Source organism: Poecilia formosa, unplaced genomic scaffold (assembly GCF_000485575.1).
Source record: "Poecilia formosa unplaced genomic scaffold, Poecilia_formosa-5.1.2 Scaffold19, whole genome shotgun sequence".
NCBI classification, from domain to species: domain Eukaryota; kingdom Metazoa; phylum Chordata; class Actinopteri; order Cyprinodontiformes; family Poeciliidae; genus Poecilia; species Poecilia formosa.
This window is the reverse complement of record NW_006799958.1, coordinates 3,042,378-3,065,043: the sequence shown is the minus strand read 5'-3', so window position 1 is coordinate 3,065,043 and position 22,666 is coordinate 3,042,378. Positions and strand designations below refer to the sequence as shown.

The window sequence follows — 22,666 nt, the reverse complement described above, 5'->3', positions numbered from 1 at the left end:
AGCCACTCTGCTGATTGGATCACACACACACACACACACGCACACACACACACACGCGCACACACGCACGCACGCACGCACGCACACTCATGCTAAGTTATTGAGATGAGGCCTGTTTTTAATCAAGCCTTGTTTTCTTCTCTGATCGCAGGGTAATTACATGGTTTGCTGCTTCATTAATTAAACATGAGCTGCTGACATGATCATTTAGACTGGGCCTCCTAAAGACAACACATATTTTTTGACACAATAGTCCTGGAATACACATATTTTTTGACACAGTAGTCCTGGAATGTCGCTTTCGTACGATAATGGCAAACCGAAGTGAACTGGCAGAGGAAATACCGTATTTTGAGACGAATTGGGAGCTGACCTGACGTTTAATAGAGTAAACAGGTAATCCATCAGACCTGAAAAACACTCGATTTAGACATAAAAAATCAAGCATAATAGCCTACCCTTCTTCCAGGGATCCCACTTGTATCACTTCAAAGCTACGGCCTTTCCAGGACATTTCATCTTTGTCTAAAAGGCCTCATATCTCGCGTCGTCATTTGCATGAATTGGCTCCTTTGAACCGGCTCTCCTCCTCGGCGGAAGAGACTCCCTCCTTTGTCCTCTTTTGAATATGTGCCGTTCATGCAAAACCTTCATGCAAAATAAGCAAAAAAAAGGAAAAAGTGTTTGCTCTGAGGTCGTCGGCTGCCTGTATTATTCATCTGCAGCATTTCCACTTCCGAACGCATGCAATATGAATGAGACCGAGATGACCACCAGAAGGAAAACACACACGCACACACACACAGGCACACACACACAAACGTGTGGACGGACTTTTACGAGGTCTTTATTGTGGTTTTCATGAATACATTAAAGTTACACGTGTTTTTATAAATAAGTAAGTAAATATATATTTTAATATATTTGAAGTCCTGGAGCTGAAATCAAAGCTCTTATGCAGATTCACAGATGAAAAGTTTTAAAATGTTTCACAGACTCCAGAAGTTAAAAATAGTTATTTTATTTTTTGCGACTTTTTTGGGGGGGATCAGAGAATTTTGTTTTAATTTAGAATCAGAAAGTTTTTTTATTGGTAGTTCAAATATTCAAAAATCTTTTTTTTTTTCCTTTTCATTGTGTAGAATTGATGTTTTTGAGCTTTACATCATGCTATGATGATATTCTCTCATCAAAAACATACCTGGAGTGTTGACTTGATTCTTTCATGCATGTTTCAGAAATCCTTTAAACTCCCTTGGCAACCGTTCAGCTGACCAAAACGCCTGGTTGGTGTTGTGGACAGCTCCTTCAGACTAGCCATCAACAATTAGCAAACACCTGGTGGAACTGCACATCATGCTGAGCTCATTATAGGAGCCACTTCTCAGCGCAACGCTGGTAAAGTGATACAAGTATTGAAGGGTTAATAGGGGAGTGATGTGTGGTGACTTCCTGAAGGCGGAGTTTCAGAAAGAGCAGGAGTTCTTAAAGAGACAGAGGCCCAATTTCAGGGCGTTAAAAGACAAGGCAACGTTTCTTTTAACTCGTATTTGATATATAGCAACTTTAACAACTGGAGTTGCCTGACTATGCTATAAAATTTCACCACGTGCCTGGAAAACAAATAATACTGCCCCTTTAAGTGGATCAAAACAACAATTTCCCGCAGTTTTAGCAACAGCTGGAACATTAGATAGTAACTGGGGGATTTGTACTTTGCTGCATAAATTGGCATATTTTTGTAACTCTTTTATCTTCGACTGGTGTTAAAAAGCTCCCTCTCGAAAGGACCCTGGAGCACACGTTTTAATGTTTAATAGTCCTTTGAATGAAAAAAAAAATCTAAATTAGAATATATTGGACCTTTCATAAAAATCTTATGTTTCCTCTTACTGCTGACTTTAACTTTTCTTTAACAACTAATGGGTCTTCAATATGAATCCTTTGCTGTGGAAGTCAGTGAGGAAGATTCAAAGTCAGCACGGAGAACATAGAGATGGTGCATTCAGTGACTGGAAAAGGACTCGGATTTTTGAGTTTCTGACCAGTCAGTCATACTTGAGGACTGGTGAAGCTGAAAATCAGGCGCCCAAATCAGTTTCCTCTTCCCTTCCACCTCCAGTAGCTTTCTTCACTCTATAAATTATGTATCTATACTCATATCGATCCTGCACACATGTAAGATATATAATAAACGGCAGGTGTTGATGTCCCACAAACCACTTGAACAACTTGCATTCTCTCCCGTTTGCATGTGTGCTGCATTAAAAATGCAGAGGGCTGAAATGTGCTGCATCACATTCCAGAGCTTGTTGAATATATTCCCTCCCCTTGTGACACAGTCAGTATTCTAAATAAGAAAAAAAAAAAACTCCTTTTGACTCCTTGTTAAAGCACGTCAATGTTCCCCCCTGCTGCTTTTTTCTACAGTATCAATCAGGTCTTTATTTTTATCTCTGCTTTCCAAACTAACAGCCCCCAGATCCCCGCCGAGCTGAGCGTCAGGCCGCTCTCGTAAAGCGTCTGACTCTGCGTATCTCTGCGGAGGCTCGTAGTTCATTCACGCTCTGCCCAATTAACCGCACTCTTCTCCGCGTACACCTTTGATGTTGCCTGCGTCTCGGAGTCCCTCCGATGAATACGGCGGGTAGCGGAGGTGTCGGCGAGGCCCCTGGGTGGGGCCTCATTAACCCACATTTCTCCCTCCGACGTCGGGACGGGGCGCGGTGCTCGGAGGGGGTTCTCGCTCTGCTCGTCGGAACGCGTCCGAGGGAAGAAGAAAATGGAAAGCATTCCTCTGAAGAAACACCTCAGCATATGCAAGGGCGATGAATGCTGGGAGCTATTACCCCCCCTCGCCCCCCCTCTAATTTCCATCTTCTAATTTGCCGTGTATTACAGCCGGCTAATGCACTGCTAATGCAGTATTCATTCGTGGTTGGAAGATGGAGCTTGAAATGGGAAAGGCATCGTTTCCAGAGTTTTGCATATTAAATGTAAGCGTTATGAGAAGCCAGGATGGAAAGAAGAAAACTGTTTGCAGTATGTTTAAGTCTCTGTTTTCACTACAGCACAAACCAAAAGAGTCATTGGTAGCGGTTTCTCCATTTTATTTGACTTTGTTGGATTTTGTACCGTTTTCTTTCACTTTATGTTGAGCAGTTGCTCTGCTGCTATTGTTAAGGAATGACATTAGCTGTGAAATGTTCACATTTTTTGCTAAAAAGCAGTTTCTCACTCGATAATATCGAGTTTTGTTTTATTGCTGTTGCAGAATACCATCAGATGAGGTGATTTAGTTCCTCTGGAGCTGCGGAGCAAAGGGCATTTTTACATGCAGCATCCCTCACATTCATTGGTGCCTTTAGTAAAGATGGGTATAAAAAAATCTAAAAATAAATACATTTCTTATATTTTATTGCCATATTACACAAAATAGGACAAATTCAACTTTTTATTTCCCTGCGTTTTGTTTGTACGACTCCCTTTTACCAACAATATTTCTGTAAAAATCCAGAGATTACCTATTTTAGTTGACCATTGTCATTTACTTACTTATTTATTTGTGAAAATGTCCTGATAGGCTTCATAAGAATGTTTTGGAATAGAAACCGACCCACAGGATCACTGATCCTCCACCGTACTTTACAACCTTAAGCGTTTGTTGCAGGAAAACTTCATCACATCTGACCAAAGCACGTATTTTAAAGGTGACTATTGTTGCTACTTTAATGTAGGTTCCCTCCCCCCCCACCAATGACTAAATAAATTCAATTTTATGGATAGATTTCTATTTTTTTTCTACTTTGAGAATATGCCACTGAACTAAAATATTTTCGTACAGCTTTTTCGTCCACTTTACCAGAGATACCAACAAGTGTGAACAGGTTTATATGTTGGACTTGTTGATGTGTAAAATCAGTCGGATTCCAGTGTGTTTTAAAGGATGTAGGGCAGCCGGCTTATCCCTTCTGATACACTCACAGCAGTTCAATCTGGAAAGACTCAGACGGAGAACAAGGAACAATTAAAAGATTTAATGACAGCAATGAATAACAGTTCTTTGGCGCTCGGGCCCCGGCAGCTGATTTGAGCTGAGATTTGATGTGAACTCGATGAACATCCTGATAACTGATTAGGGATGCTCTCCCCCCGGGGCCCGACACTGGTGGTGGTGGTCAGGAAGGGTTCCATCCTGGAGAACCGAAGGATGAGGGTGGAGATGGGGAGGTGGTGGGTTGAACGCAGCTGGGAAGCGTCTGACGGTTTGGGTGTGGATCCTTTTATGCAGAGCCTGATTGCTGATTGAACGTGCAGGATGAGGTCCAGGCTGAGGACGGGGATGAGCATGACGTCGATGGGTGAACGGAGGGGGCGGAGTCTTCCAGCTTGAACTTCTGCTAAAGCTCCATGTCTTTTTTTTAGTTTTCTGCATATTACGAGCTAATGTTCTACAATAGAGCAGCAGCATTAGTAGCAGTGATGAAACATCACATCAATGACCAGCTGGTCTACATTTCATTGAGACCAGACGTAGATGATAAAGTCTTATGGAAGACTTTATCATTTGTGACCCCATTGTGACCCCATTGCCAAGCTTCTCAGGCTTTAGCAGTTCTGTCACGTATCTGCATTGTTTTTTTTGTTTCGAGAGACATCTCCCAGTAAAATGTTGCTGGTGCGCATTTATCCTACATTTGTAAAGCGGTTTGTTCCCTCTTACGTAAGGAGCAGTAGACGGACTTTTCAATTAAGTTACCGATCCAGAGCGCTGGGAGAAGCGACTCTCCTGGGAATAGAGACGCAAAGTGCTGGATTAGTGAAAGATCGGCAAACACAGAGAGGAGGAAGAGACATAACTCTTACTGGAACAATACAGAGAAACAGCCATCGTCATCAAATTAGAAATTCAAATTTGCTACAAATTGTGATCATTTGAAAAAGTGAAGTACATGTTTTTTTACTTGCCATAATTCCCCATTAAATAGATTAATGTCATAGATTAGTTGGTGGGATATAATGCTCCTACACATATTTGGTAGCCTGATTTTGAAACATGTTGCTTTTCACCATATATCTGGAACTACAGCGCCAGTTCAATTGGTTGCCTTTAAGAAGACAGGATATTACTACTGTACTGGCAGCTTTAGCGATCATATTGCATTTGATTAAGGCTTCAGAGCTCTTCCATCACTTGTCAAGCCGTCTTATTACACCTGACCTCCGTACATTTACTCTCTCCGCTTCGTTTAGAGCCGCAGTGTAAGTCACTGTTGTGGCAGGTGGTGGTTATTGTTGCTTCAGGGGGCTCATAAAACCAGAGCAGGCAGCCGTGCTTCAGAGCAAAGCCGCTGGTCCGAGTCCTTAGAGGAGCTGTAAAACATCGCAGCAGTCGTCCGGGTCGGACCGCTACCTTCAGGGCGCGGTGTGTGGACAGCAGCGTGCGTTCCTCCGTCACACACCGAGGGCCAAACAGCGTGCCGTCATGACTCATTCATTCGTAGGACTGCTGCTAACACACAGTACTTTGACTTAATTTCCATCGCGATGAGAAAAGTTGACTCTGCAGAACCCGACAGTCCAACTGCAGATGTGGAAGAGTGTTGAACAGAAGGACAGCAACGCACAGATCTGACTCTGGTTTCTAAAATCCCCTCTCATGCTGACAAATTTAGCCTCTCTGGAAATGAAGAGATCTGGTTTAAAATCCTCAGACAGTTACGGACGTAGGCCCAGAGCGCTTGCAATCGGACAGGTTTTAAAGTCTCGATCTCGTTTTATCCCACCGTGTGTCCTCCTCGTCCTCCAGCTGGCTCCTGCATGACTGTCGCCTTCCTGCTGTGACCTCCAGCTGTGCCAACAGAGCCTGGCTGTCTCTCTCTAATATCACAGAGCCTCACATGCTGACACCTTCTGAACCGCAGCACCAAGTCAGCGCATTAATGTCAAGTTAGTTTTAAGGACCGTGTGGATTCTGCACCCGTCAATTTGACTACCTCACACAGTGCTGAAAAAGGAATCCTGTTGCTTAATGTCGTACAGGCTGTGCAAAAAGTAATAATGTGTGTTTTCTTCTCAGCAAATCCCCTTGTTTCCTTTGAAGTCGTTGCACATTTGTTAGGAAATTTTGTTGGTGATTTTAGCTGTACTGAACTCTGTCCGCCAATCATGAACAGTTTGAATTGAGTTTATTTGATTGGATAGTTGAAGTTTAAAGAAACAGCACATAATGGAAACGTAACTTGAAGAAACAAGAGAGTCCTTGTTGAGTGAATGACACAGTTACCGGCTTTGTTTCCTGTCATTCATTGAGGTTGTATTGGTCACTCCGGCTTTTTTAAAGTTGTTCATCCGTATGCCACAAATACATTTTCCTTATAAACGTTTCCAAGGTTTCCTCCAGAAATCATGCTAAGAAGTTTTAGCGTGTCCCAGCCTGACCCTACAGTTATCAGCCTGTCTTTCATCATTACAAACAAGAAGAAGCTCAGAGTTCATCGCTGGCGTAATCTCAGTCCCATCTTCACTCCTACAGCACACCTCACCACTGTCTCACTGACCTTCCACATGCAGTAACTTACAGTGAATATAAAGGACCTTTGACAGCATCTGCAGTAGTCATAATAAACTGATCGCCTCCTGATAACGTCATACGGAGCTCAGTTTTGAGGAACTCCTTTGTGAGCTGACCTGAAAGCTCGCTGCTCTGTCATCACCTGGCTTTGTTGAAGTCTGTGCACAACGGGCACAATGTCATCCGTTCTCACCAATTGAAATTTGTTCATTGTGATTAACCCAAAAACAACAGCCAGCATCCGCCTGCGGTCTGGTTTGTGGTTGTTGATCTTCATTGAACTGTTAATTCTGTGGAAGCAAGCTGTTTGAAGAGAAACTGTGTGCAAACACTTTTGACAAAATGACTTTCTGAACATGTTGATTTAAAAAAATTACACTAGTACAGAACTATATGCCTTATAAGTGCAATGAAGTAAATATTTCCACCTAAAAAGTCCACCTAAAAAGTCTTTCTCCAAGTTTTTTTTTGTGTATATTTTTTGCATAATTGTTGCAAATCTGTTTCATTATTTCAAAATTTTCCCTCATTTTTGAAATGAACTTCTTTTTAAATGTGTTAAAGTGCAAAAATCACCACAAAGAAACAGGGTCACGCTGCCTTTTTGTTTAATTTTTGTTCCAGAACTCCAATTACGCTGACAGTCCACGTTTCTCTCATCATCCAAGCCGTCTTTTATTGCTTCCTTCAACTCTTCTCAGCATTTTATGCAACGCCTCAAATCCAGACAGCCAAAATATATTAACTCCTAAATGAAAATGAGGTGATGTCATCTTGAGGAAACACAGCCTGTGAAGTGTGAAGATGTGGGAAAAAAAAAAAAAAGCTGAGAGACTTCCAAGCAAAAACAACCTCAGCGCGCAAAACCCAACAAGCAGTCGCGTAAGGCTGCGTGTCTACTGGGAGCGCAGAAGCTGTCAACAGCCACGCCGCACATTATTTGCACCTCTTCCTCTGCTTTGCGGGATGTGAAAGACGTTCGGCGTTCACCGCACACACACACAGAGAGATCACTGATAGACACCCAGCCCTGAAAGCCTCCCCGCATAGTTTCAGAGGGAGCGAAGGATGGATGAAGCGGGCCGGAACGATGGCAAACTGACTCGGTGATTTAAAGATGGGGGGGGGGAAAAACGGTGCCTTGGTAGGAAAAGAAAAGAGAGGAGAATGTTCAAAATAAATGGGTCGCTTCAGTCAGGCCTGATAAGCCTGTCAGTTTCAGTGGGATTGTCAGAGCGAGGTTATTCTCTCTTCCATCCATGCGCTTGCTGGAAAGTTGAGTGTAAAAAAAGAAATTGCTTAAATATGAAGAGGCAAAAGTCGGAGGGTTTTTTTGTCTTTTAGTCACTAAATAAAACACAGCAGAGGACATTTGATCCTCTGCTTCATGGGTGGAGCAGCAGCAACGTGCGTGGGAAAACGGGGAGGATCTACCAGAGGCCGCCTGTCAGTCATTTAGCACGCCGGGGGACGGAGGAGGGGGCGAAGCAGAGGGGAGGGGTTCGTCTCTATGTGACAGCGACTTGTCAGAGCTTTGGAGGATGCAGATGCAGCACATTTCGTCCCAGCATCCCATGAGAAGCGTCAGGAATCACGTGATCTCAGCCTCGGTCGCTTTTCTCACCATGTGAGTGACAAGATTCAGAGGAGGATGGAGATGTTAGTGGAGCAGGCGGTGTTTAACTGAGGTGGGATGAGCTTGTTTTTTTTATATATATTGTTATTGGTTATTCTTATTTTGTTGTTTTTTAGGTGTCTCTTTAGTCTGTAGCTGCTGTAATTCAAACGTCTTGAGGAAATCCTTCCTGCAAGCTTTGTGGTTTCGCCTCTTGTCACTGGGTTTAGTCTTAAAACGTTTTTTTTTTACCTTAAAAGTATTTTCACTTTTAAATTTTAAAGAAAATGTTTCTGACACATTGAGCTGGTGCATGTACTCTGGTTTTTGTGCTTGTTTCCAGGTAAAATGGCAAAAAACATTAAAAAAAAATCCAATGAAAAGGCTCATTTGTTTGTCTCTTACGTACAGCTCAGAGGTTTCTCAAGCAGCTTTTGAAAGTCAGGTCATTGCAGAAATCAGGTTGAATAGTCAAAATATTTCAGGTTTTTACCACTGCAGTCCAGATTCCTTAAAAAGTCGGGCGACGCGATATTAGGAAAACATGAAATGGTGATGAAATTATCAAATGTATTGAATATTTGTTGCAGCTATCCTACATTTCCTCCACCCTTCTCTTTTTTTCCAACTTGAATCGCAGTCAGAAAAAAGCATCTTGTATTTCTGCTTCCTCTGACTTTAATTTAAACACCTCACTGATTCTTGAGTCTTTGCTCTGCAGCAACGACACACAGAAAGAAGATGCTGTCAGCACAACCTGATGGCAAAAAGATACGATTTTTGAATTTCATCAGCTGAACTCTTAATGTGTTTCTAAACACACTCTAAACTGGCTTCTCATTTTAAATTTAATCTGAAAACCCTACTCTGTTTTGTTTGCTCTGTTTTCTAGGAACTCTGCCGACACGCGCGCGTTGAGTGCGAGTGTTTTGGCATGTGTGGGTAACCGTACACTGGCCTCTCCTGACAGAGGAGAACTAATTATGCAATTGACTCAGCATCTAATTGAATCAGAAAAAAAGGAGGACGGGGTTTGTTTTACAGTATCAGGATACGGTTGCCTCTCTAACCTCGTGTCTCTGGTGCTCATTGTGCCTCAATCATTTGCTCAGCAGAGATAAAAGCGGCCGCGCTCGTCAATGTTATTGACTGAGCTGGGATGGTTTGGTGTTGCTTTCAGAAACAGCGGCTCATTTATGAATGACCCCCCTCGGTTTCCTCCCTCTGTTCCTCCAGCTCCGGCCCTCGTCCGTCCGGCTCGATAAAAAGGCTCCGAATACCAGAGAGGAAGCTGGCCGCCCTGGGATCTGAGTCAATGACCTGTTGGACAACACAAGAAGCACGGAGGATTAATTAAAATGGGGTAAGTTTAAGAGATTAGACTTTGCGCTGCCAATAGCTGCAGGAGCTTCGCACAGCTGCAGCAGGACTTATCAGCAAACATGATCCCTGCAACGCGACGCTCACTGCTGGGTAACCTCTGGCCAAGCTGAGACGCAGCGAGATGTGCTGATAGCAAAATTCACAAGCAGACTTATGCTCTGGCTAGTGCAGAGACATGTGCATGTAGGCAGGAAGACGAACTGAAAAGATGCAAAGAATGGAGATGTAGGAGCGTTAAACAGAGCATTTACAATAACTCATACACTAAGTGAAAAGGCTTTCTACTACAACTGCAAACTTGAACGCAATTAAAAAGTGAAACAGAAGACAGGATTGTTAAAATCAATACGATTCAGCTTTTTTGCTTCAAATGAAAGGAAAAACACAAGACACACAGTGACAGTATTTACTCTCCTGAGAGCAGCGGTGTCAAACTCATTTCTGGCCGGTTGTGCCAGAATGTATTGATACAACCTGATCAGAAACTGTTAAAATATCAATGATTTTTTTAAATTAAATAATATTATTGAACATCTTTTCAGTCCCTCCAGGATTTTGTGATACTTTTTGTGATTTTTTACAATAGAAATGAAAGTGTTTGTGGTACTAATTTGGAAATATGTGTGATATTTACGCTCATTTATGATAGTAAACATGACTATTTATTACTCGCTGCGTAGATTATGGACTATAATCTGACATCAGTTAAGGCTGAGGGAGGTGTTTAGTGCAAGTGAGAAAGTTTTTGACAATTTTTGAGAAAAATCTGCAATAAACTCCCAATTATTAGTGCAAAAAATTTCTGCGGTTTGTTGATTTTGCATGAATTTCCACGATAATTCTCAAGCACCTGGAGGGACTGATTGATATAATTTGGCAGTAAGCAGATAAAAACTGCACTGATTTGATTGATAACATAAAATTTAAGCATACTTAATGTTTTGTCTAGAATCTAGAGGGCCGCATAAAAAGCTATGGCGGGCCAGATTTGGCCCATGGGCCTCGAGTTTGACACACGTGCCTTAGGCTTTTTTTTACATTTTGTCACATTGCAAGCACAGACTTCAATGCTTGTTGGGAGGGATTTCATCCATCCATCAGTAGGCTTGTTGTAATGCCAAAGTTTTTTTTCACATTTCCTTCTTTTGTGCAGCATATTTGAGAAACAAGGCAGCTCAAGCTGCATTACATCATAAAACCACCAACATAACATAAAATTTTTCCAAGTCGCGTCATTCAAATGTTGGTCAGTCATTTATTATGGTGCAAAACCAACTCTAAACAGGTGGGTTTTTAATCTGGACTTAAAGGAACTCAGTGTTTCGGCTGTTTTGCAGTTTTCTGGAAGTTTGTTCCAGATTTGTGATGCATATAAGCTGAATACTGCTTCCCCATGTTTGGTTCTGGTTCTGGATATACAGAGCCGAACCAGAACCAGAAGACCTGAGTGGTACATGTGGTTGTAATGCAGCAAGATGTGTGTGAATTTTATATGCTTTACAAAAACACACCCAACGTTTTCATTAGGTTTTGTTTTTGTTGAGGCTGAAAAACCAGAAGAGTTTCAGGGCTTTTCACTGAAAAGTTTTCAAGCCAGGATCCTACAGCCTAAATTATTTCTTCAAGATTTAAAATAAAAAGATTATCTTTGCAAGCATGTCAGTGTCTACAATGCCACTTTATGAAGCACAAAAAAGTATCATTAAATCTTTAACCCCATAATGTCTTCATGCACAGATTCAGGAACATATTTTAGAGATGTTTTCATTTGAGTCACTCTAAGGATCAGTTCAAACACCCTAATGATTTATTAGCTTTTCACTGACTCTGAAATCCTGTCCTGAAAAATGAGCTCATACCCCTGCTGGGACGTGGCGGATGACAAACCACCCAGCTGGTGGAGATGAGTTATTCCCCTGTTGGGTACAGAGACAGGAGGGAGAAGGCAGAGCTCCGACCTCCAGGGAGCGCTTACGCTGCTTTAAAATTCAGCTGCAGAAAAACAGAAAGAGAGAGAGAGATATACTGAGCTGCACTCAGGGTAATTAAAACCAAATTCCCCATATTAATGGTTTTTACACACACACACACACACACACACACACGTTTGTGTTGCTATCTTTGTGGGGACTTTCCATTGACTTCCATTCATTTCTACAGCCTAAACCTTACCTTTACCCTTTTCCTAACCCTAACCATCACATACCTAAGAATCTATCCTGTTCTCTAAAAGGTGTTTTTTTTTTTTTTTTGCAAGTTCCATATTTAAAGCATTTTCCTTGTTGAAAAAATTGCATAAACTGATGGGTCATGGTAAGTTGTGAAAGTGGCTGAAACAGAAGTGGGAACTGTAGAAATTTGAGTTTAGTAAAATGCATTATTTTATTATGCAAAATGTGTAGTAGCCCTAAGTTATAAGTGTAGTTTAATGTTCATTTTACATTTACATTCAACAGTGTGTGACAAATTCCACTATTAATTGATATGAAATGCTTTGCTAATGTTTTGATCTTTTTCTTCAGACGACTCAGAATGGTGGGTTTCTTTTAAAGCAGTTTTGATTTGTTCTTCAAGAGAGCTGAAGGTCTTTAAAAGTTTTAATTCGGACCTTGAGTGCTTTTTCACTTTGTTTTACCAATCTTTTATAACTTATTATGCAGGATAGACTTTGATAAGAAAAGGAGAGGAACAAATTTGAGAACAACTGGACTCTGTGACCTGAGATGCATTATTATTATTATTATTATTATTATTATTAATATTATTCAGTAGTATGTCATATGGAAAGCTTGAAGCTAGTACCTAAACTTACTAGTGTTAAAATACATTTTTTTGTTCAAAACTATGCATCTTTGCTATTTTGGTAAAAAAATAAATAAAATTAAAGTGTTATTTATGCATAGAAAATATGATAAGTCACAGTTTGCTTTGAAAAAAAGAAAACAAGCACAGAGATAAAGCTGGATAAAAAACAACTAAGTCCAAACATAAAAGGACTGGCATAACAGTGTCATAAACATGAAGGAGTCTTCTGAATATGTATAACTGTTGACATAAAATGTCATTTGGTAAATAATTACATTTTTAATGCAAAGTTGCCCTAACAGTTGTATTAAAAGTCCAATAAAAGTGGAAACTTTGCATCATTTGGTCAATAATGAGCCTTTTAATGCAAAGGTCCATAAAAATTGGAATTAAAAGTTAATTAAAAGTGTCATTATTTACTGAATGACACTTCATGTCAACAGTCACAAACATTAATGCGGACTTCTTCATGTTTATGACAGTCTTATGCACACCCCTTCCAATAAAGTGTTACCAAAAGATTTTCAAACCAGGTGAAGTACCAATTTAAAAGATTCCAACCGAGTCTCACTTCTCGCTGTCAGCGTTGCTTCGTAGAGGATCCGAATACCAGCAGGTCTTCAGGAGGCGCGTTGAATGCAGGCACTTAAAAGTACCGTTATGTATAACTTCCTAAATGCTAAATGAGTGCGTTTCCCAACTGCAGCACAAGTCTTGGTTTCAGAATCAATAAATTAGGGTCCTGGCTTTCTGTTTATTAGCTAATTTAATTCAGTAAGCAGCTCGGAAATGACATTTGAGGGAAACCGCCCCCACTAATTGACTCTGATCACAACTGTGCTTGCCTCCGTCCATGTAAGGAATTACAATGTGTCTATTAGTTCAGCCTGCAGAGGCTATGCGCCGCCTGTTTTAGTGGGGCATTAGAGTCTGCGGACGATATTTGAATTTTACTTTTCGCATGACGCATCGGCCCTGCTTCATAATCGCGTCCTTAATCAGGCTCTGCTGAATGTGGCAGACAGAATATGAGCCCTGGATGTTGGAGGAGGTTTGGGCCGAGTGGTCAACATGCAATCTGTACTCAAAGAAAGGAAGAGTCAAAGTACACCCTGTACCATCTTGTCCGCTCTTTCGGCTGCTAATATCCAACTGCTGTATGATTAGTCAGAGGGAAAGAGCGGCCAGAGTCTGCCGAGCAGCTATCTTCATTACTGTCCATTCAGCTTACTGCTTTCTTTTAACGTCACATTCATTTCCCCCTCTTTTCTCCGTCCCATCTTTGTCTCCTGTAGCAGCTCCGTCTTGCACTATCTGTCTCTTTGTATCTGTTTCTCCATCGTCATGTTTTAATAGCCTGGCAAGCAGAGCAATAATCCCTCTATTATTATTCCAGCTGCAGAAGGAGAGAGAGAGAGGAAAGGAAAAAAAAACCCTAGGGGGGTAGACAGGGCGCCATTTATACAAAATGAATGTGATTGCTTTGGTGGAAGAGACACGCGTAAGGGGCAACATTTCTGTCTCCTGGACTGTGGTTATGCAATATTCATGGTGCTGTTGTCCACCTGGTTGCGGAAGAACACTGACAGATCCTTGTCATCAATGCCAACATCTGAAAAATTGAGCACAAGTGCATTTCGCAGTAAAAGTAATCAAAAGCCTTCAACTTTATCCACATTTATTGATCTCACATCCACAAACTTTAGTCTGTTTTTTCAGATTTGATGTGACAGACTGACACAATGTGGTGAAACGTCAAATTGAAAGGAAATTTGTAGTATATTGCTCCAGTTTGATACTCTTATTCTCTTAAATTAAATTCAGTGCAACCAATTTCCTGTAGAATTACAATAATTGTTAGAGTTAGATTCATACAACTTTCCAACTTTTAAATATTTAATAGCTTAATCCATCACTTAAAGACGAAAAAATACGGCACAGCTGTACGCCTAGCAAGATGTGATGTGTTGCATCACAGAGCTGCAGAGATCTGTAGCTCATACAGGACAACCGAGAGCTAGATTGACATCATTTAGGTCAAAGGATATTGACGTGTTAGAATGGTCCAGTCAAAGTCCAGACTTAAACCCTTTGCACATTTGTGATGAGATTTAAAAGTCAATGTGCACAGTTGTTATCCGTTCAGTTTGCCTTAGATTGGATGGAGCTGACTATGTGTAATGATCCCTTCACTTCATATTGATCTGCAAATCTGTTGGTCTGTTGCATAAAATACATGAAGTACGATGAGAAAATGTGAAAATTTGAAGCGGTATTTAGCATATTAGTGTTAAGGAAGTTTTTTGGAAACATCCTCATAATCTTCATCATGTGCTTTTGCCCCTGCAGGCGGCCATACTTGCTACCTGCCTGCTATGCGTCTGAGGGCCTCTTTCTCTGCCCACAGCCATGCCAGACGTGAAGCTTCCCCCACCATGTGACTACCCCTCCACTTCCCCTGTTGCACTCTCCGCCAGCTCTCCTGCTGGCTGCAGCTCTCCCCTGCACCTCAGGATCGACATGGAGCCCTGCATCGCCAACCTCCCTCTGTCCCCAGACCCCTTGAGCTCGTTCCCCCGCCACAGGCCCTTCCACGCTCTGTCGTACCCGCTGATGGCCAGGTGCAACAGCAGCACCTTGCTCACCAACTTGGGGTTGAGGTATTGCTCCAGCCGTCAGGGAGCTCTGGGGGTAGAGCGAGGGCAGGGGACGGTCCGGGGCTCCTGCATCGACACTGGAAGCACTGGCAGCAGGCCTTACAGGAGTATGGAGAACCTGAACTGGAGCGCCATAGGAGATCCTGGCTTGTGTGCACTCAGTGCTGCACCTTGCAGGAGCGTGGACAGCGAGTTTATTTTGCGGTACACCTCTTCTAGCCACTGGTACGACGGACCTCCGGATGGATCCGTGCTCGGTGCCCACGGGCTGGTACCCAACGCAGAGAGTTTGGCATTCTTTCCTCGACACGGGCTGCCCAGAAAGGATCTGCCTCTCTTTCCCCAGCTGCTGCTTCCAGGTGGTGTTGATGAATGGGATACAAGGAAGGAACTGAGGGAGAAACTCCGTCTGCAGAGTGCAAGATCCTCTGTTGAGCCTCTGAGGCCTCTCCCGATGCGGCCTCAGGTGAACCCAAATGCTGTTGCCAGTGAACGAGAAGGTGCGCATCAGGGAATCTCAACAGGGTCTAGGCCGACGTGCACAATGCGTACATCTCCAGAGGAGATCAAGCAGGAAGTTTTGAGGCGCTTACAGCTCAGGCGGCAGAACAGCAGCCCCAACCTGACCGTCCAAAGCTCTCAGTCCAGCGCAAAAGTAGCCCAGACGTCCTACACAACAGACAACATTGCAGGGAACCCAAGTGGGACAGAGTCTGTCTGTGAGCGTCGTAGACCTCCTGTGGGGCGACTGTACATCCCAACATTTGAGGAGTTTAAGAGAATGAGGCAGAAGGAGGGAAAGCAAAGTGAGGAGTCTACGGGAGGTGACCAACACCTAGTGCAAAATAATGAATCCTTTTCTGATCAGACTGAGCCTCTGCTTGGACCTGGTGGAGTTCAGAAAGGTAATTCTGGAGGTGAAGAAGGCGTAGGTGTAGCTAGAACCGACGAGGCCCCGCAAACCGCCCCCTCTGCAGAGAAACCTGCTTCAATCACGACGACCAGTAACAGCACCACCGCTTCCACATTGCCCTGCGGCTCTGTCACCAGCAGGAACTCCCCCATCCGAACGGGCCCGTCGCCACGTTCGCCCCTTCAGCCCCAGGCTTCCACAGTCCAAGCCCAGGACAAAGCCATTGTTGTAGGAGGAGACGAAGGGAGCGCCAGGCGCAGGAGGAGCAGTCTGGAACCAGCTGGGTCGGTTCCCTTCCCTGGCAGCAGAGAGAACTGGGAGCGTCCGTCCAGCTGCTGCCCGGCGCTGCTTCTGGAGGGCACGGACCTGTCGAAGTATGGAGCCAAGATATATAAGATGAGGGATGGGCTCATCGGATCTGCACTGGACCTCATCAAGAAAAGGTTAGTCAGGCAGATTTACAGCATGTGGCTCATCTTGTTAAGGTTTTGATTGAACTATTGACTCAGCAGAGCTAAAATACTAACGGTTTATTCTTCCCAACATCATGTTATGTTTGAGAAATATATCCAGCACTTTAATAAAAAAAAATAACTTTTTTTATTAATAATGTTTAAATTAAAAGTAGACCTTCTTTTCATGCTCAAATAAAATGTAAAATTCTGTTTTGAAAACTAAAGTTAAAGCACTATTTTAAAGTATTTATTGTTTTTATCAACTACATTTTTCAGTTGTCTTTAACGAAACATCTGTTCACATTGTGGTAACTTACCCAAACACGTTGCAGGTCTACTGCACCCTGCTGGCCTGGCATGGTACTGCACAGGGACTGACTAAATTATATGATTGTAAAAAAAAATTCTACATCCCACTTGACACAGTAAATTTTCATTCATTTAAAGCCAGAAACGCTCAAAACTTTCTCCTTTACCATGCTTTTATATCGTAATAAAAATCACTTAAACTTGATTTTAACAAACAATTAAAATTTACCACTGTAAGTGAAAGTTAATATTTAATTTTTAACCTTACATTTTCAATCTAGGACCATCATTTTATTATTCCTGTAAAAATTATTTTAGGTTTATACATTTAACATTTTGCACCGCTTAGCTGGAAAATTCATTGTTTTGCCCGAGCCTTGTAGCTGATGCAGCGGCGATCTTAGCTACATTACTGAGCCAAACGCACACAGCAGCATGTTTGTGTGCTATGCAGAACATGCACCTCCATCTGCTTGAGGCCGCGCGCGCCGTCTCGATATCGATTTATCTCAGTTATTGTGCTAACAGCTGTCAGAGTTAACAGGGTTGGCTGTGCAGACAGGGCTGTGGGCGGGAGGCTGACATGAGGCACCGCAGACCGGAGGACCAGCCGTACCTCTGCAGACTCACTGTTTCCCTGCCGCTCCTCTCTCTCTCTGTGCCAGCTGTTGGCTGGATAGATGAATGTATCCATTGTAGTTCATCCCAATCAAGGGCAAACAGGATGATGGCATCATTTACCACATTGTCTTGCTAGTTAGGCCTGTATTTATTGAGCTATTTGTTTATTTTGAGCATTGAGGAGCTGCTAAGTTTGGCCTGTTCAGTAATAAAAGCTGAGTCTCAGCCGTAGCCTGTGATAAATGGGAGATATAGTGCATATTTACCTGGCTGTCAAGACTCTTCACTCACTGTCTCCTCTTTGTCTGCTCAGCTAGGAGGAATGATGGATGTCTGAGGCTATGTTGTGTGATGGCAGCAGTAAAATACCTGCTGTGGAAGACTTTGTGCACACAGAGCATTTGAAAATAAATGTATAGGTTTACAGCTGTATTTTTTTATCAATGTGCGTAACCAACGAGCCTGGCTATTACCTTCCTGCGTTTTTCTGCTTGTTTAAAATATCGCTTGACTGCTCTGTCTGTGCTTTCACCCATTCACTTGGATTTCTACAGAACAAGAAGATGTAATGGCAGCGGAGGAAGCAAGCAAAGACGTTCGTTCTGTGTCGGCCACGCTTCCGATTATTGAATTAACATTAACAATGTTGGTACTTCTCTTTTCCCAGTGGAGGACAGTTGTTTACAGCGCAGGCAATTTCCAGTAAGCTTCATAGCTTTGAAGTGACGTCACGGTCAAACGTTAGCAGTCGGGTAAAATTTAAAACTTAGTCCTCCTGTGGGTTCAGGAGATGAGGTCAATTTGACCCCGCAAGCTTTCTGCCCTGTGCGAGGTCCAGCCGGGGTCGCTTAGAGTGTCTCAGAGCGTCACACCAATTAGACTTGAATTATGCTTTTAATATCGGAGCAAGACCTGAGAAACTCCTGTTGATTTAAAAATTTTGGAGCACTTAGCAATCCAGAACAAGAATCGAACATGGGGAACCAACATTTAGCTTTATACTTTACTCATCTAGAACAAACTCAGAAAGGACCATCTACTTAGCCACCTACAACAACTGGAACATTTTAAAGTGTAGTTTTTATTTTGCTGTGCTTGTGTTGATTGTCGTCTAATTTGTCTTGTTGCTGAAAAAGTGCTGCATAGATAAAACCTCTTTCTCTTCTTCTTCTAAGACCACGGGAGGGTAAAACAGAGTTCACGCCTCTGTGAAGCAGTCGTTCCACTCAGACCCTCTCTGTGAACCGAAGCACAGAAAAGACGCTGGTTTTCATCTTGCTCATAGCCAAGCAAAACTTGGGGAAACTGCAAGGCGCACCTCTGCCGTGGTCTCGACTTTAACTCCATCCATCTTCCCATCAACTCCAGCTGCGGTGCCTGCCGTAGCACAGTTCTGCCGCTACCAGGCCTCACTGGGAGATAGTGTGTTTAGGATGATGTGTACTGTTACTTTTCCACTACTCATAGCATCTTGCATGTCACAAAGTCCGTTTTGGTCTGACTGACTCAAAATCACTTCTCGCTGTTGTTTTAATGAGACAAGGAGTCCTGTGATTTGTGGCCCTGTGAGGCTGATTGTTGGAGAGCTGGCAATTTGCTTCGAAACCACAATAAAGCTTATCTGATGCTTTAGGATCAAGGAGCACTGGCCTGATTAAGGTTCGGGGAGAGCGGCGGAAACGATCACAGTTGTACGCAATCAGTGCGTAATAGTTCGAGTGATGGCTTTTTTTGAAATAGTGGCATGAAAATCACAGATATGCCCACCAGAGACTGATAAGGAGAACCGCATCACATGATATTACGTTCCATTCAGAAGTTGCTCTCTCTCTAAAAAAAAAAAAGAATTACAGTTGCTTCCTGAGCCAGATAGCTGATGAATTCACCCACTCAGCGGAGCCCGCTGACATGCAGCAGCTCAGAGTCAGCTCTGCTTGTTCCGACCGAATTCTTCTTTTATGTTGGGGGGGAAAAAAACCAAAAAAGAATCCAACACACTCGGCTCTCTTGTGGTTTAAACTCAAACCTGAGGCTCAGGGCACGTTTCAAAACTTGAAGATTTATTAATTAAACATGGCAGTCTTCTTTGTGGTCTCCTGCCCCCTGCGGTGTTTGGCTTTCACCCATAAGCCTCTTTGTTCAGGCGTATCATGCAGCACATTGTGCGTTCAGAGAATAACAGTCCTCCAGCTTGCAGAATCCCTGCAATAAGCATGTTGTTCTACCTGGGAGGGTTATTACAGGCTTCAGATGGATTAACGCATTAGAACCGCACCGCTGGGGAAACCGTACACCGCGATTAAAACGCGTAGGCTGAGTATAGCGTGAAACTGAAACGGCGTGTCTGCGGTTTATGTGCTTCCTCTTTATTCATCGCCGGTAGACGTCACCACTTAAAGAGAAAGATATTGGATTCATTTGGGCGATACGTGCTTCGGGTAAAATGACAGCCCGCCTAATTTTGTTGTCACATCGCGGCGCGCTGAGAGGCGATCCATCACAAACAGCGATTTCCTGATGAATTAAGCCACAGGTTATTGCTCCCCATGCATCATCCAGGTTGTGACAGCTAATCCAGCGCGTTGGGGAAAGAGAGAGAGAGAGAGAGAGAGAGAGAGGCAGGCCTTTTTAACCACAGTTTGAACCGACTGGACTCGTCCGAGCTGCGTCCTCCGGGCCGCCGGTGGGCTTTCTGCCACGTTGGGTCTGGCTTGATTAAGACGATTGGGCGCCTCCTCTGTGCTGCGCTTGGCGTTTTCGATTAGATAACGGAGAAAGTGCGGGTCGGGTGTAGTTGAGTGAAAAATGTTTTCATACCGCGGACCAGAAAAGAGAAGAGTCTAGGAACAGATTGTGTTAATATGTAGATTTAACCTGTCATTTAAAGACGCACCAATATCTCTGATGTGGACGGAAGTTAAAACCTTGGTTCTGAAAGTAAAATGATAAAAAATTTAAATTAAGAAAAGGGGGTAAAAACCAAAGTGATAAAGTAGACCGTTGCTCCATATATTTTGGAAATGTGCTGTGTCTCACAAACGTTTTCACAGCGTTTCACTTTTTCACTTCGGTACGTTAAAACCACAAACTTCATTGTAGGGCTGAAACGATTCATTGCATTAATCGTGATGAATCAATTGCTGAAATAATAGTCAACTAATTTAGTAATCGATTATAAAAATGTTTTTTTATGTTTGATTATTATTATGTTTTTTTGTTTAATTTCTTTTTTTATTATTATTTCACCAGTTTGAAATAAATACATTTCATTTCAAGACCGAAATGGGCGGCTACAGATCACAAAATTTACATCAATCAGGATTTTCAGTCACTCTGACACTGGACTGGATTGAGCAATATAAATACTTTTTTTTAAAAAAAATATCTGAGCTACTCCTGTGTAGACTTCTTATAGTTTTCTTTCAGCAGTGGCTGTCTTAGGCATCTATTATTTATCTTCACTTTCACATTTAGTCTCTGATCGGCTCTCAGATGCATCCATTTATTTAGCCGTAGGATGCAAACCACATGACTAAACTACCTCAATACTGAGAAAGAAAGCCCATTTTTAAAGTATTTACATCTTCAGGGCACAGGCATTTCTTAGAATTCATTATGGCCTGTACCACTGAGTCGACTCTGGCTGCTGATCTGTTTAGAAACACGAGTCTTAATTTAAGTAGTACAGAAATCTCTAAAATAATATGTCAGAGGGGATTTTTTTTCCTTTCCCTTACAAGAATTGAAACAATATCTTCCTCTGCGGTCGTGACTTCTGGATCGCAAAAGCTCACCGGGGTTTGGAGAACCAGATCAATAAGCTAGTGGGATGTAGAGTTGAGAATGATGCTACAAGCAGAATTTAAAGACGTGTGCATTATTTTATGGCTCCGTTAAACGATAGTTATTTACTATGGAGCTTACGCATTTAATAATAGCTTCGTTAAATGTGTAAGCTGGTAGTTTTAGTGAAAAATCTGCAGACATCCACTCAAGATAAAACATAGACATTAAAAATATGTTTTTTTTTTCTGCAGAATTGCTAAAACCAACACATAAATGATACAAAAATATGCAAATCAGGGATGAAGAGAGAGAAAGGGAGGCTTTGTTACAGTTCATGTGAGTATTTTCTATTGCTAACTTCAATTTATTATAAGGAAATTTTAGGTTATGAAGGAATCAATACAAAAAGAATTAAGAGTTTGGAGTTTTTCTTTATTATTTTTTACAAGCAAATATCTGAAATCTGATTCCCGTGAACAAAATCCAGTGCAAAAAAAGTCACTAAACCCTAACTTAGTGCATTTTACTGACAGAATGGCCCAGTCAAAGTCCTGATCTCAATCCAGTTGAGAACCTAGAGCAAGACTTGAACATTGATGCTCAGTATTCAATTGGAATTTGAAATGTACTAATTGATTTGGGAGAGACAATGCACACTGATGAACATTTCTGTAAATGTGACAGGATTGACCAAATGGCTGTTTTGTGAAAAATGTTTTTGTGAAATTTGTGTTGCTAAAAGCAAACAAAGTTAATACAAGACAAGGTCAAGTGACTTTAGTACACACATTTAGTCAATAAATACAAATCAGTACAAACAGTAAATACAAGACAAAGGAAAATACAACACATTTTTTTTTCTGGGGAAAAAAAAACTATAAGAAATTGTTCAAATTGGCCAAACTGGAGCTGAAAGGAAGAGTTTCTGTCTCTAGTTGTGCAAAGCAGGTAAAGATAAAATAATTACAGATGTGGCTGCAGCGAACGCTGACTCTTATTAGCAGACGAGTTTTTGTTTCCATCCTTTGATTCCTCTTTACAACTATACGTCACGATTTCTAGGTTGATTACATAAAACCCCAAACATACGTTAGGATTTGTGGTTAAAATATACCAAAATGTGTAAAGATTTATAGATTGCAGATTCTTTTGGAGGATTATGTTTCGTATTAGGTACATGAACATTTGCAGAGTAATTTCAGCTCAGCTGTTTAGCTTTTTTTTTATTTGTTTGTTATTTTTTGGTGAGGATGCATCAGAGCCGCTAATGGTTGTGTGCGGTGAGCGTATAGCTGTCCAGTTATCAGACAAAAGGATGAACGATGGGAAGGTCTGTTCTTGCATGCAGGAATTACCCATGTGGTCCCGGGGTTCAGGTGTTAATATGCACTGATGTCCCTAATTACTATCCCTATGAGGCGGAGGAGGAGAGCAGGGTATTGATCGAGGTGTTTGGGGGTTTGGAGGGATGATGGTGGAAGAAAAGGAGGAGGATGGGTGTGGAGGACAGTCGACTCAGCAGGGGAGCAGAGAGAGTGTGTGTGTGTG

At 42.2% G+C, this 22,666-nt stretch overlaps 1 protein-coding gene and 1 long non-coding RNA gene across 7 annotated transcripts in view; one reads left to right on the top strand and one right to left on the bottom strand.

The window, feature by feature from the left end:
* arhgef49 (Rho guanine nucleotide exchange factor 49) overlaps positions 1-22,666 on the top strand; it is a 63,280-nt gene that overhangs the window by 30,865 nt on the left and 9,749 nt on the right. For all 6 annotated transcript variants that reach the window (XM_007547263.2, XM_016669039.1, XM_007547261.2 and 3 more), the window contains 2 exons: positions 9,426-9,552; positions 14,727-16,390. In XM_007547263.2, the coding sequence (XP_007547325.1) occupies positions 14,787-16,390 (1,604 nt within the window). In that variant the 5' untranslated portion in view covers positions 9,426-9,552; positions 14,727-14,786. The remainder of the gene's footprint in view (positions 1-9,425; positions 9,553-14,726; positions 16,391-22,666) is intronic.
* On the bottom strand, positions 553-1,241 carry LOC107835714 (uncharacterized). Its single transcript, XR_001661524.1, has 2 exons — positions 1,202-1,241; positions 553-648 (listed from the first exon to the last, which is right to left on the bottom strand). It is a non-coding gene; the product is annotated as an uncharacterized LOC107835714 (long non-coding RNA).